Source organism: Aquarana catesbeiana, linkage group LG05 (genome assembly GCF_042186555.1).
Source record: "Aquarana catesbeiana isolate 2022-GZ linkage group LG05, ASM4218655v1, whole genome shotgun sequence".
Taxonomy (NCBI): Eukaryota; Metazoa; Chordata; class Amphibia; order Anura; family Ranidae; genus Aquarana; species Aquarana catesbeiana.
In genome coordinates this window covers 631,386,073-631,399,649 of record NC_133328.1, presented here as the reverse complement: position 1 = coordinate 631,399,649, position 13,577 = coordinate 631,386,073, and the positions used below count along the sequence as shown (strand labels likewise).

General features: G+C 48.5%; 1 protein-coding gene across 12 annotated transcripts in view; it reads left to right on the top strand.

Moving 5' to 3' along the window:
- The window catches only part of PLEC (plectin), a 292,355-nt gene that overhangs the window by 153,451 nt on the left and 125,327 nt on the right, over positions 1-13,577 (top strand). Inside the window, exon 1 of one of the 12 annotated variants that reach the window (XM_073632340.1) lies at positions 7,661-7,691. The exons of the other annotated variants lie outside the window; for them this stretch is intronic. Within the exon in view, the coding sequence (XP_073488441.1) occupies positions 7,676-7,691 (16 nt within the window). The 5' untranslated portion in view covers positions 7,661-7,675. Of the gene's footprint in view, positions 1-7,660; positions 7,692-13,577 lie in introns of those variants that run through there. 12 annotated transcript variants of the gene reach the window in all.

Sequence of the window (13,577 nt, the reverse complement as noted above, 5' to 3'; positions counted from 1 at the left end):
CGACAGGGCGTAAAAATAAAAATAAAAAAATAAACAAATAAATAAATTAAAAACGCAATACAGAGTACAGATGGGCAAAATCAAGTATAACTATGTTTTTTTCAAACAGGGCAGTTATTCCATACATCTTCTACAAATCTCTGCATGTGTACAGACAGCGCTTTGATTCATTTTTTCTTTTTCTTTCTCTTTTCCTTTCTCTTTTCCTTTCTCTTTTTCTCTTTTTCTCTTTTTCTTTCTTTCTTTCTTTCTTTCTTTCTTTCTTTCTTTCTTTCTTTCTTTCTTTCTTTCTTTCTTTCTTTCTTTCTTTCTTTCTTTCTTTCTTTCTTTCTTTCTTTCTTTCTTTCTTTCTTTCTTTCTTTCTCTCTTTCTTTCTTTCTTTCTCTTCTTTCTTTCTTTCTTCTTTCTCTCTTTCTTTCTTTCTCTCTTTCTTTCTTTCTCTCTTTCTTTCTTTCTCTCTTTCTTTCTTTCTCTCTTTCTTTCTTTCTCTCTTTCTTTCTTTCTCTCTTTCTTTCTTTCTCTTTTTTTCTTTCTCTTTTTTTCTTTCTCTTTTTTTCTTTCTCTTTTTTTCTTTCTCTTTTTTTCTTTCTCTTTTTTTCTTTTTTTTTTTCTTTTTCTTTCTCTTTTTTTTTCTTTTTTTTTTTTCTTTCTCTTCCTTCTTTCTTTCTCTTCCTTCCTTCCTTCCTTCCTTCCTTCTTTCTCTTCCTTCCTTCCTTCCTTCTTTCTTTCTCTTCCTTCCTTCCTTCTTTCTCTTCCTTCCTTCCTTCCTTCTTTCTCTTCCTTCCTTCCTTCCTTCCTTCTTTCTCTTCCTTCCTTCCTTCCTTCTTTCTCTTCCTTCCTTCCTTTTTTTTAAAGCATTGGCAAAAAAAAGCGCAGCAAAGCACTCACATGTGAATGATGGGAAGAGTTTAGTCTTTTTGGATTGCCGGGCCCCCCAGCCCCCTGGTCATTAATCTGTAATGGATGATCTTGGTGAATATCATTCGTAAAATTTTTACTTTTTTTTTTTTTTTTCTTCTTCTGCATTTGGATCCAAACCAATCCGTGTTATAGTATATTATTGGTGTGGGGATCTCCTGGGATCGGACCGCCCTCCTCTCTAATGCTGATGCCACCCTGACCTGGCATTGCCCAGCATGTATTATGAAGGGTCATCATTTGAAACGTCTCTGTTTTGTAAGTTGGATGTGCAGTCATCGTGAGCAGTGGAAACGTTTTTACTTCCCATTTTTGGGGTATCGCTTCTTTAAAAAATGAAAAAAAATTGGCACATTGATTTACCGCAATGAAAACCTTCTGCCTCCAATCGCCCTGGTTCTCTGAGCTTAGCGGCCGATCAGTGATGGCCGGTGTTTTCAGAGAGCCTTCTGCTAAGCATCTATGGAAACTTTGAGGGAATCTTATCATTTCTGTATCGCCGCCATCCGCCGTGGCGTGGTGTAAACTGCTTCCCATGTCCAGGCACCGTAATTCACACAGTGATGTATATACTGAAAGGGCACTACTTTTTAGCTGGTCATACATGGTACAATCTTCTTTAGAGCTACCAATACCTAATGTAGTGTAAGGGTCTGTGCGACTTTTGGAGGTAGGACCTTTTTTATATTACTTTTGGAAAATGTAGTAGTGTTAGATTGTAGCATGTATAGTGAGCTCCTAGATTGTAAGCTCTATTGAGCAGGTCCCTCCGATTCCTCCTGTATTGAATTGTATAGTGATTGTACTGTCTGCTCTCATGTTGTAAAGTGCTGCGTAAACTGTTGGCGCTATATAAATCCTGTATAATAATAATAATGATGTACAATCAGATTGTGTATAGCCAGCCTTACACATGTATTCCATAGACCAGTGATGGAGAACCTTGGCACCCCAGATGTTTTGGAACTACATTTCCCATGATGCTCCACCACACTGCAGAGTGCATGAGCATCATGGGAAATGTAGTTCCAAAACACCTGGGGTGCCAAGGTTCCCCATCACTGCCATAGACAGACCAAGTATCTGTAGGTTTTAGGGTGGAGCATGTATTGGACTCCTGGTGGAGCTCCTCTGCCCTCATCTGCCCCTGTGGGTGATCTGTTATCTCAGATGTTGGCGTGCTGTTTCTTGAACTGACCTACCCCCCCCCCCCCCCTCAACCCCCGGTGTCAGCAGTACGGATCGACTGTACCGGGTTTCAGCTCTATGTACAAGGTGCAGAAAGCCCGGAGCACAGTGTTCCTCTACTGGGAATAAATGTCCTATGTGATATACGGGAGGTCAGAGATTCTGAGACGTACTGTTTTCATCCCTGGAAATGGATATATAAAGTGGCAGATCTGTGTGTCCGATTCTGCCCTCTTTCCCTCCCCCAGACTCCTCCCCTCCTAAGCGGTCTGCATACCCCTATATAAAATCTGACCCACTTCCAAATCATATACCTGCTGACCTCCCACCCAGCATGGACTCCTTTTGCCCTCTTATCCTGCCCTCATACCCCTCTATAATTTGCTCCACTCCCAGTCAAATACCCATTGCCTTCCCACCCACCTCAGGCTCCTCTGTCACCTCTTACCCTGGGCTCCTCTGTTCAACCTATTTGCCCCATTCCCAGTCATGTAACCTCTGGCCTCCCATCCACACTTGGCTTCTCTGCCCTCCTGTACTGCCTTCATACCAGTCTAGAATTTGCTCCACTCTGTCACATACCCATTGCCTTCCCACTTACCTCTCCCCTCCTCCTTACTCTGGGCTCCCTTGTCCTACTTATTTTCCCCCTCCCAGTCATGTACCCTCTGCCCTCCCATCCACTCTGAGCTTCTCTGCCTTCATACCATTATAGCATTTGCCCCACTCCTGCTCGCATACCCCTTGCCCTCCCATTCACCTTGGGCTCCTCTCTCCTCCTACCTACTCCGTGTTAATCTGCCCTCCTTTTACTGCCTATTTGCCCGGCTCCGAATTATATACCCATTGCCTTACTACCCACCTCGGGCTCCTCTTCCCTCCTACCTTTTTTGCCCCACTTCCAGTCATATACCCACTGTCTTTCCATTATTTCTTTCTTCACTCCTCTCCCCCTTTTGTATTGACTTTTATACCCCTTTACCCCCCCCTCCCAGTCAAATACCCCCTGGGCTCCTGTACCCCCTTACTCTCCCTGGGTTCCTCTGCCCTCCTGTGCTCTGTATTTGTGCCCCGCCACATATTCCTGGGCACCCCCCCCCCCCCCATTTACTGCCTATACACTTCTCTCAATTTTGCCCCACTGCTGCTCACATACCCCTTGCTTTTCTACCCATCTTTTGGCCTCCTATCCCCTCCCTTGACTCCTCTGTTCTCCAATGTACATGTTTGACCCTTCTAGAATTTGCCCCCCCCCTTCTTTACTGCCTACATCCCTCTCTAGAATTTTCCCCTTCCCATTCACATACCCCCTGGAATCCTCTGTCCTCCTATACTACATGTTTGACCCTCCTAGAATTTTCCCCTGTCCCAGTCACATACCCCTTGCCCTCCTACCCACTCTGGGCTCCTCTCCCCACCTATACTAAGGATCTGCCCAGCTCCCACTCACATGCCTTCTGCCCTCCCATCTATCCCAGGCTCCTCTCCCCCTCCTCGTTGTTTCTCCCCTCGCTCCTCCGTACAAACATGCACACCGATTCTCCCATTTCCTAAAATAGTCAGGATTGTCCTCCTCAGCTAGGGCTGGCGGGCATGTGCAGCTGGCGCTTAAGGGGTTAAATGGAGAGGGGGAGAGGGGGAGTCACCTGGGTGTAGAAGTGCCAGAGCAGAAAATGGGTTTAATAAAGAATAATCAGTATTGTTTGAGGGTGGAAATCTGTGCCAGCAGATTATCTTCACAGTAGGGATGGAGATGACCTGACACTGTGGGGATAGGGGTGGCTGTGCCATTGGGAATAGCCTGCATGCTGAGGATGACCTGCCAAGAGAGACAGGTGGTCCACATGGTGGGGAAGGGGGTTGTCTGTGGTTGGCGATGAGGATGGCCTATATGCTGAGGGTGGGGATAACCGGCACTGTAGGGATGGAGATGACCTATACAGAGACACAAGATGGTCTACGTGGTTGGGAAAGGGGAGGTCTGTGTGCTGAGGAGAATAAGGACCTGCATGTTTGGGACAGAGATGACCTGCACAGAGGAATGGAGGATGGCCTTGCACGATTACTCTACATGATGGGGTAGGGGTTGACTATATGTGATGGGGAATGGACTACATGTTGATAACCTGCACTGTAGGGATAGAGATACCCATTCGGCTTTTTAATTGTAATAAACCCATTGATGCTGCACTTAGCTGGCGCTCCCTTGTATTCCCTTTTTACAGTAGGGGTAGAGATGACATGCGCAGAGGACTGGGTGGTCCAGGAAGGGTGGGGATAACCAACTAGCACGTTAGGGCTGTAGATGACCTACACAGTGGAAACAAGGATGGCCTGCACAGTGGGGATGCCATGTAACCTTCATGACAGGAAAGGGGATGACCATGCGATGGGCAATAGCCTGGAGGAGTGGATGAGGATAACCTGCACAGGAAAGATAGAGAGCACCTGCACAAAGTGATGGGGTGGCCCAGGGAGGGTGGGGATAACCAACCAGCATGTTGGGCATGTAGATGACCTACATAAAGAAACGGAGGATGGCCTGCGCAGTGGAGATGGCAATAACCATCATGGCTGGGGTGGCTGTGCCATGGAGGATAACCTGCACAGGAAGTATAGAGATGCCCTGCAGAGAGAGATGGTTGGTGGCCCACATGGTGGCGAAGGGGGGTGGTATGCGTGCTGAGGATCAGGATAACCTGCATGGTAGGGATGGAGATGGCAGTGACCTGCATGGTGGCTATAAGAAGCGATGTTTAATGTAGGTGTTTCTCTCCTGTAATCTGTGGTCCACCCTATTAGATTGTAAGCTCCCAAGACCAGGGCCCTTCTAACCCCCTTGTTGGGTATTGTAACTGTACAGTCTACCTTTTTATATTGTAAAGCGCTGTGCAAACTGTTGGCGCTATATAAATCCTGTATTATAAGATTTCTATTTAAATTTAGTTTCTGTAACCAGCAAACCATTCCGATGTCTATTCCCGGCATCCATAGCCAGGGTGTTCAGATTTCCCAGCATCCTCCTCCCTCCGCTCCTATAGCTGGCAGGCTGAGCCCCCCCTTTCCTTCTGGGATGGCCAATCTCGGTTTCTGCAATGCTTTTTAAGTTCGATTTTGGAGTTCTTTCCCTGAATGGAAATCACTTTCACTGTTTGATTCAAGTGAATGCTCTTGCAAAAAAACATTTCCAAAGAAATTCTTCTAGTGTATGACCAGTTTGGCTTGATAAGAAATCAGTGTCGTGTTTATTGATGATGACAAAACAAACCAACCCGCATTTCCCTTTTTATAAAGCAGACTTTCCCCTGTCACACCTTTCCACAGAATCTGCTTCCTCTACTACAGGCGGAGCGCCGCCATGCATTATGGGAGATTCCTCTGGCCATTGATCTGTAATTAGAGGAGGGAGAAGGTTATGGGTGATCGGGAGTCGGTTGTTCTGATTGGACACAGGCCTCCTGCAGTATTTCTTTATCTCCCCGATGTGATAACTGGATGGTGGCGGGTCACTCAGTATATGGCTTATGTCATCCATGCGGGGTGCTCCGCACAGATATTTCCTACTGGGCACCCCTGACGCTAAGTCCACCAGGGCGTATGGAGGTGATTGCTCAATTCACAGCCGCGCTTTCACTAATTCCCCTGTGCACTACCAAGTGTCCTCTGTTAGTAACCCCCTTCCTCATTGGTTGTCCTTCATTAGTGTCCTTAGTTGGTGACGCTCATTGGTGTCCTCCATTGGTATCCTTTACTGTTGACCGACCATTGGTGTCCACGACTGGAGACCTGCAACAGTATCCTTAATTGGTGGCACTCATTGGTGTCCCCCATTGGTATCCTTTACTGGGGAATGACCATTGGTGTCCACGACTGGAGACCTGCAATAGTGTCCTTAAATGGTGGTGCTCATTGGTGTCCTCCATTCTTATCCTTTAGTGGTGACCGACCATTGGTGTCCACCACTGGAGACCTGCAACAGTATCCTTAATTGGTGGCACTCATTGGTGTCCCCCATTGGTATCCTTTACTGGGGAATGACCATTGGTGTCCACGACTGGAGACCTGCAATAGTGTCCTTAAATGGTGGTGCTCATTGGTGTCATCCTTTGGTATCCTTTTACTGGTGACCAGCTATTGGTGTCCTCCATTGATGACCTGCGATAGTGTCCTTAATTGGTGCTCATTGGTGTCTTCCTTTTTTGGTGTCCTTTTACTGGTCACCAGTATTGGTATCCATTGGTTACCTGCATTGGGGACCCACCTTGGTCTGCTGTATTGGTGTCCTCCTTTTTGGTATCTTTACTCATGACTAACCATTGGTATCCCCCACCACCAGTGGTCCCCATTACCAACCCAAGCTAGGCCTCAATGTCAGAAGTTGGGGTGGGTGGTTTTGGGTCACCAACATTGTATGTCCACCATACACGATCTAAACATTCTGATTTCCTGGGAAAGAAGAAAATCGCCCGTATGTTGTACATGTGGCACGCCTATTGTTATCGGAACCCATCAGAGGATGTTCCGCCTGAAAGCTGCTCATGTTGAAGCTCATCACACACGATACAATCTGATTTGTACATTCCACAAATATGTGGTGGTGAGATTGGAAGTTGTCCACACACTACAATGTAGCTGTACAATATTCTTTAGGCTGTCCATACATTGTACAATCTGTGCAATCTCTGTAAAATTTTGCATTTAGAGTCACCAAAAAACAGGACAAACCTACACTACATTTATCTAGTTGATTAATAATATCGTCAAGGAATACCACTTCCAAAAATGTATTTGGAAAATCATCAGAAGATATTGAGACCAGCTTGTGATTGGAGCCAATCATCAGATATCTGCCCTCAAGGACCTTCAGCCCTTTTGGCTGACCATACAATCTAATTGTACAATCTGATTGTACAATCTCTCTACAGCCGACTTTAGATCTACCATTCACTATGGATATAAACTGAATTTATATGACACTCAGACTGGAGGATCTAAAGGAGATTTTACAATCGGATTGTAATGTAAGGTGAGCTTTAGACCGTCTTGGTGAGGCAGACCCCGCAGGGACTTCGCACTGTGGTCACAAATTGTACGAATTGATTGGGTGAATGTTTATATTCGGGACATTGTACAGTACAAACTGATGGCCACACACACACACACTATACAATCTCTAATTGTACAATCTTCTTTAAATCTATTCTCTGCTCTGTAGTAGAAGGATCTTCTGGTTGTATTGATACGTCACGGTTTGTACAGGCGGGGAAGGGGGGGGTTGGATCTCGGTTGGTGGTCCAGTGTGGGGGGGGTCCCCCCGTGTCATGTGACGGCAGACTGTGTACCCGGACTGGGGGGGTCTGGTTGTCCAGTTGGGGTCGGTGTGTCGGATTGTGTGTCCGTCATGTTAGATTAGCTCCTAATTCCAGGCGGATTCGGAGTGTGACACCTGACGCTGCGCTGATATTTATATCCCGCTGATCCCCCTCCGCTCCACCCCGGGCTCTCCGCAGACGCAGCGCACACACACAGCACCCTCCGCTCTGCCCGTCGCTCCCAGCCGAGCCCTCTCATGAAGATCGTTCCAGGTAGGGTGCCCCCCCATCCCTGGGTGCCCATGGACATGGGGGAGGGGGGGGGGCGATTTTTATTTTTGGTAGGGAGTATTTCTGGATAATGGTCCCAACCGGTTTCCGTCAGCTGGGCTGTTTATGGTACACAGGGGGCTGCGGAGACCGGGGGGGGGGGGGGGGGGCTGTTTGGGTGTTTGTGCTGTACTGTGTGCGGTGTGATTATTTGAAGGGGGGGGGGTCGTCTGTAGAAGGGGGGGGGGTGTTTGAGAATACCGGACAACGGAATCCTGTTTATGGCGTCGCCAGCCCGTCCGTCTCCAGTCTGTATGCATCACCTTCTATATTTATACCCCATGATGAGGCTGCTCAGAGCACCCCAATACCGGCCAAGTTTTCACCCCCCCCCCCCACCACCACCCCCACCACCATCACCACCCCCACCACCATCACCACCATGTCAACTGCTTGTTATCTGTATACTGAAATAGAACCACTGAACGGACTCTACCCCAGATAGAATATCCCCGCCCTCTTTAGGGTTTCCAGGGATTGTGGCAGAGCCCACCTTGGGGCGCCCAATGGGGATAGTGGCAGAGCTCACCTTTTTGGGGTGTCCAGTGGGGATGACTGTAGTAGAGCCCACTTGGGATGTCTAGCAGGGGGAGGGGGTGACAGAGCCCCCCTTGGGGTGCCCTGTGGGGATAGCGGCAGCAGAGCCCACCTTGGGGTGTGCAGAAGGGATAATTGCAGAGCCCTCCTTGGGGTGCCCTGCTGAGATGGTGACCGCTACTGACCAAAATCCACCCCAGGTGGAATAATTCAGTTACAGGTGGAATCCGGTGGTCTGAATCACTTGGTGACTCCAGCTTGAGTTTTTTTTTTTTTTTTCCCCAACATGTGTCCCCCCCACTTAGTTTCCAGGGATAGTGGCAGAGCCCACCTTTTGGGGTGTCCATGAGCCCACCTCTGAGTGTCAAGCAGGGATGTTTGCAGAACCCACCTTGGGATGTTCAGTGGGCATGGCAGCGGCAGAGCCCACCTTGGGATGCCCTGGGGCGATGGTGGTGGCCATTGAACGAACTCCACCCCAAAGGGAATAATTCAGTTACATCCCTGAAGCACTCATTGTCTCCAATGCTGAGATTTCCCGCCTTTCCCCTTGCTTTAGGGTTTTCCAGGGATGGTGGCAGAGTCCATGAGACCACATTGAAGTGTCAAGGAGGGATGGTTGCAGAGCCCACCTCAGAAGCTCAGCAGGGTGTGGTTGCAGATCCCACCTTTGGGGTGCCCTGCGGGGATGGCAGCGGCAAAGCCCACCTTGGGGTGTCCATTTGGGATGGCGGCGGCAGAACCCACCTTTGGGGTGCTCTGTGGGTATGGCGGCGGCAAAGCCCACCTGGGGGGGGGCCCCAATTAATATGGCGGCAGAGCCCACCTTTGGGGTGCCCTATGGGGATGGCGGTGGCAAAGCCCACCTATGGTATGCCCTGCGGAAATTGCGGTGACAGAGCAGAGAACTCCCATAATTTAACATATGGAACCCTCCGGGGGCCCCCAAAAAAACACTAGAATATCAGTTTTGTGTTGACTATTTTTAAGGGTCTGTAAAACTCAGCTTTTTTTTTTTTTAATCCTATATTTTGTGCTTCTTCAGCCCTCCCCACCATTAAAAGAACATGGCACACTGAGACCAATAAGCATTGCCAGTTCATGGAAAGACTTGGCTCAGCATGTCGTCCCGTCCATCATCCTGTCTGTGGGCTGTATTGGCAACCAATCACAAGTCAGGAGTTGCTTCTGATTTGCCGCTCTAAATGGCTCTTTTCTTGCACCATTATATTATGGGGCATTGTAATAAAGTGGTGAATCTGATATTCACCGAACATCCACTTGCATGTGGTGTTTTGTTTTTTTAATTGTGCCATGTTATATATATATATAATTTTTCAACATGTTGCAAATTTTTAGTTTTGGGTGGAGCCTGGTGTTGGTGAGGGGCGGAGTCACTACTTTACATTTTACCAATAGACTGAAGATGAGGAGCCTGCCAGCTGTCCATATGTGCAACTACAAGTCCCATGAGGCATTGCAAAGACCTGTGACAGCCATACTGTGGGTGGAGGGATGATGGGAATTTGGAGTTTCACCACAGCTGGCATGTGCGGCTACCTTTTTTTATGGCAGAAGCAACATGTGAATAGTCACCCCAAAGTGGGCGGAGACAGAGCCGAGCACTATGGAGAGGGGGAAATCTGTCCCGCTTGAGTTCCCTGAAGCTTTAGGATACAGGGAAAGTAAGCCTGACTCCACCAAAAAATGAATATCGCTTTTTTTTGGAGGAGGGAGTCTTGTAGGCCTCTTGCACACGGACACCTAAAAATTACTATTTTTTTTTTTTTTAGACATTCGAGGGTTTCTCGTCTTTTTTTATTTTATTTTTTATGGGCCTGTACACACAGATGTGTAGCTGCTTCAGTAATCCAAAAAAAAAAAATCCTAAAAAAACAAAATCAGTATTTTTACGTTCGTGCGCGCTTACACAGACACGCCGTGCGCGCATACGCGCACAGCAAGAAGCCTAGAGGAATCTTTATGCGTATTATACAGCCCATCCTCGCGGTTTCTGCCACAAGCGCGTGGTTTGTCCGTGTGCCAGTACTGTAGGTGACGGGTCCGGTGAACCGGCAGCTGTCCTTCTCCGGGTTCTGTAGATCCATTACAGCGATCAGATCTTCTCCCATCCCAGGGACCTTCCCCGAATTATCTTCCTGCTACAGGAGAAGGGGGATTCTGGGGGTTGAGAGGGGAGATTCCCGGGGGGGGGGGGGGGGGGGTGTGACGGAATATCTGCAGCCCCCCATAACAATGAATAGAGAGGACCTGTCATGGACCACATACTGCCTAAAGACGACCTGTCATGGAGCACATACTGCCCAGAGCCTAAAGAGACCTGTCATGAGGGAGCACTGCCTTCTGGGGTGTCATCCTGACCTCCTAGTCACCGTCAGCTGAGGGTTACAATGGCTGCATCCTCCTTCCAGGTGTTTGAAGCCAGAGGATGAACATGACTGGGAACGAGCGTTTTTAGAAGGTCAGCCTCCAAATGTCTCCCAGCACGGGGGGGGGGGGGGGGGTCTCCTTTTAAGTGATGAGGCAGCTGGGTGCGCGCAGTTTACAGATTGGACATAGTCACATTTTGTGTGTTCCGTGTCACCATTACAATCTGTGTCGGTGGTTTGCGGTGTCTGAGCTCCTGACTAACAGACTTCAGTAGTTAGAGATCTCAACAAAAAAAAAAAAGTGACTTTCTATTGAGATTACTTGGACCTGCCAGTGCAAAAGTTTGTTTCCATTAGAGATGGAACTTGTGATGCTAAGCCAATAGCTTGCAATAGGTTTTAAATAACCCAGCAGGGAGATCTACCAGAACTTGTTCCTGTCCATCTGGGAGTTTTGGGGGTTCCCACCTTTTGTGCGTTCTCAGCTCCTCCTGTTGCTTTCTCCATAGTAGAAAAGGAGTAGGAAAGTCAGCAGGGATGGTGGGAACCCCTCATAATGGGCACAGCAGGTGTACAAAATCAAGAACTCGGCACAGGGATGATAGGAACTTCTCATAATGGGCACAAGAGCTGTGCAGACTGGGAACTCGACACAGGGATGGTGCAAACCCCTCATGGACACAACAGGTGTACAGACCCGGAACTCGGCACAGGGATGATGGACCCCTCATAATGGGCACAGCGGGTGTACAGACCCAGGAACTCAGCACAGGGATGGTGGGAACCCCTCATAATGGGCACAGCGGGTGTACAGACCCAGGAACTCAGCACAGGGATGGTGGGAACCCCTCATAATGGGCACAGCGGGTGTACAGACCCAGGAACTCAGCACAGAGACCAATAAATCCAGTGGGATGGAAGAGATTGACCTCCAGTTTTGGGTGGAGTGTCCTTTTTTTGAACAGTTGATGCAGATTTTGCACTGTCGGTCTCCCTCCAGCTGTTCACTGGAGACCCCTGCAGGTCAGTGTATGAAGTGCAGCGCTGGGATCAAGTATCAGTCACACATGACATCTGCTGTGTCCCTGAGCTGTAGATTATCAGCCAATTATCAGGCCATGTGTATGCTGTGTTAGCGGGTGTCCATGGAAAAAGCCTGGCACTGGGCTCTGCCAATTAACTGGATGGGCAGAGATTCAAACCCCCCCCCCCCCCCGGGTGAGGGACGTCCTCTATGAATATAATACTAATTGCAGCAATTCCTAAAACTTACCCAGCAAGCCGGCAGTTCACCTTTAGCCCAACTCCACCCCTCAATTCATGGATTTAGATAAAGCCTTTCAATTTGTATGCAATTGAGCAGGTCCTCGCACTACACAGTTGAAGGTAAACCCTAAAGGAAATTGAATAAGAAAATTGTATAGTGTATGGCCAGCCTAAGTCAGGTTTTTGATTTCTGTGACCCCAATCTAAAATGTTCCCATCTTCCTGTCCCTGTGACACCTAACCCTTCCCTTCCTGACATGTATGAGATGAATTTTGGTTGGTGTTGAGATTTAATGACTGATGAGTTTAGCGCTTGGCAAAAGAGATTCAAAATTTTTTTATTATACTACAAAAAAAATAAAATATATATTACAAAAAAAAAATTATATATATAATTTTTTATTTTTATTTTTTTGTAATAACATTTTTGCCATTCATGGTTCCTGTCTCCCCCTCTCATTAACATACTGAGGCTTTTTATTTTTCCAATGCCTTATTTTAAGCCCAGTGCTATCATCACTGTGTCTCTGTGCTTCTCTATGCAATTTATGCAGATCGTGGCTGTAGGAGGGGCCAGCAGGGTGCTGTTCATTGCTTCCTGATGACATCCCCTGCACCCTGCCTCAGTACTCCCCTCAAGAGCTCTCATTCCTGATAGAATAAGTGGGAGGAGTTATGCAAATATCAAAGTTCCTGGTGGGTGTCAGTCTGGAGAGTGGGCGTTCCCAGGCAGGATGTATTTGCATAGGTAACGCCCACATGTGATGCTGATCCTCCAGGATTGAAAAAACTGAAATCCAATGAATGAAAGGGGCGGGGTCAGGGACCGTCGGGTCAAGGAGGAAAGGGCGTGCTCAACCTGTGGCCCCTCCAGCTGCTGCGGAACTACAAGTCCCATGATGACTTTGCAAGGCTGACAGTTACAAGCAAAGACTCCCAGACGCATGATGGGACTTGTAGTTCTGCAATAGCTGAAGAGCCGCCAGTTTGAGCCCCCATTAGAGATGATGCTGGACGTCTTCCAGCCAGGAAAAGAAGCGGGCTCTATGGAGTTTGCTGCACAAATATTTTCTATTTAAAAAATATTTTCTACCTCCCACCAGCTTCATACTTGTGTGTATTCTGGTGGTGATATCTCTGCACGGTGGTCCCAGCTCCGCCCACCTATGACCATAATGGAAATTGCAGCAGAAGAGCTGAGACTTTTTTTTTTTTTTTTTTTTTGTGAGGAAGGGGGGTCCAGTGGCTGGCGCGGGTGGGGGGGTTTGTCCAGTGGGGGGGGGTGTCCAGTGGCTGGCATGGGGGGGGTTTGTCCAGTGGCTGGCGCGGGGGGTCCAGTGGCTGGCATGTGGGGAAGGGGGTCCAATGGCTGGCGCGGGTGGGGGGTTTGTCCAGTGGTTGGTGCGGGTGGGGGGGGGTCCAGTGGCTGGCGCGGGGGGTTTGTCCAGTGGCTGCGCGGGGGGGGGGGGTCCAGTGGCTGGCATGTGGGGAAGGGGGTCCAATGGCTGGGGAGGGGGGGTGGTCCAGTGGCTGACATGTGAGGAGGGGGGGGTCCAGTGGCTGGCATGTGGGGAAGGGGGTCCAATGGCTGGCGCGGGGGGGGGGGGGTTTGTCCAGTGGCTGGCGCGGCGCGGGG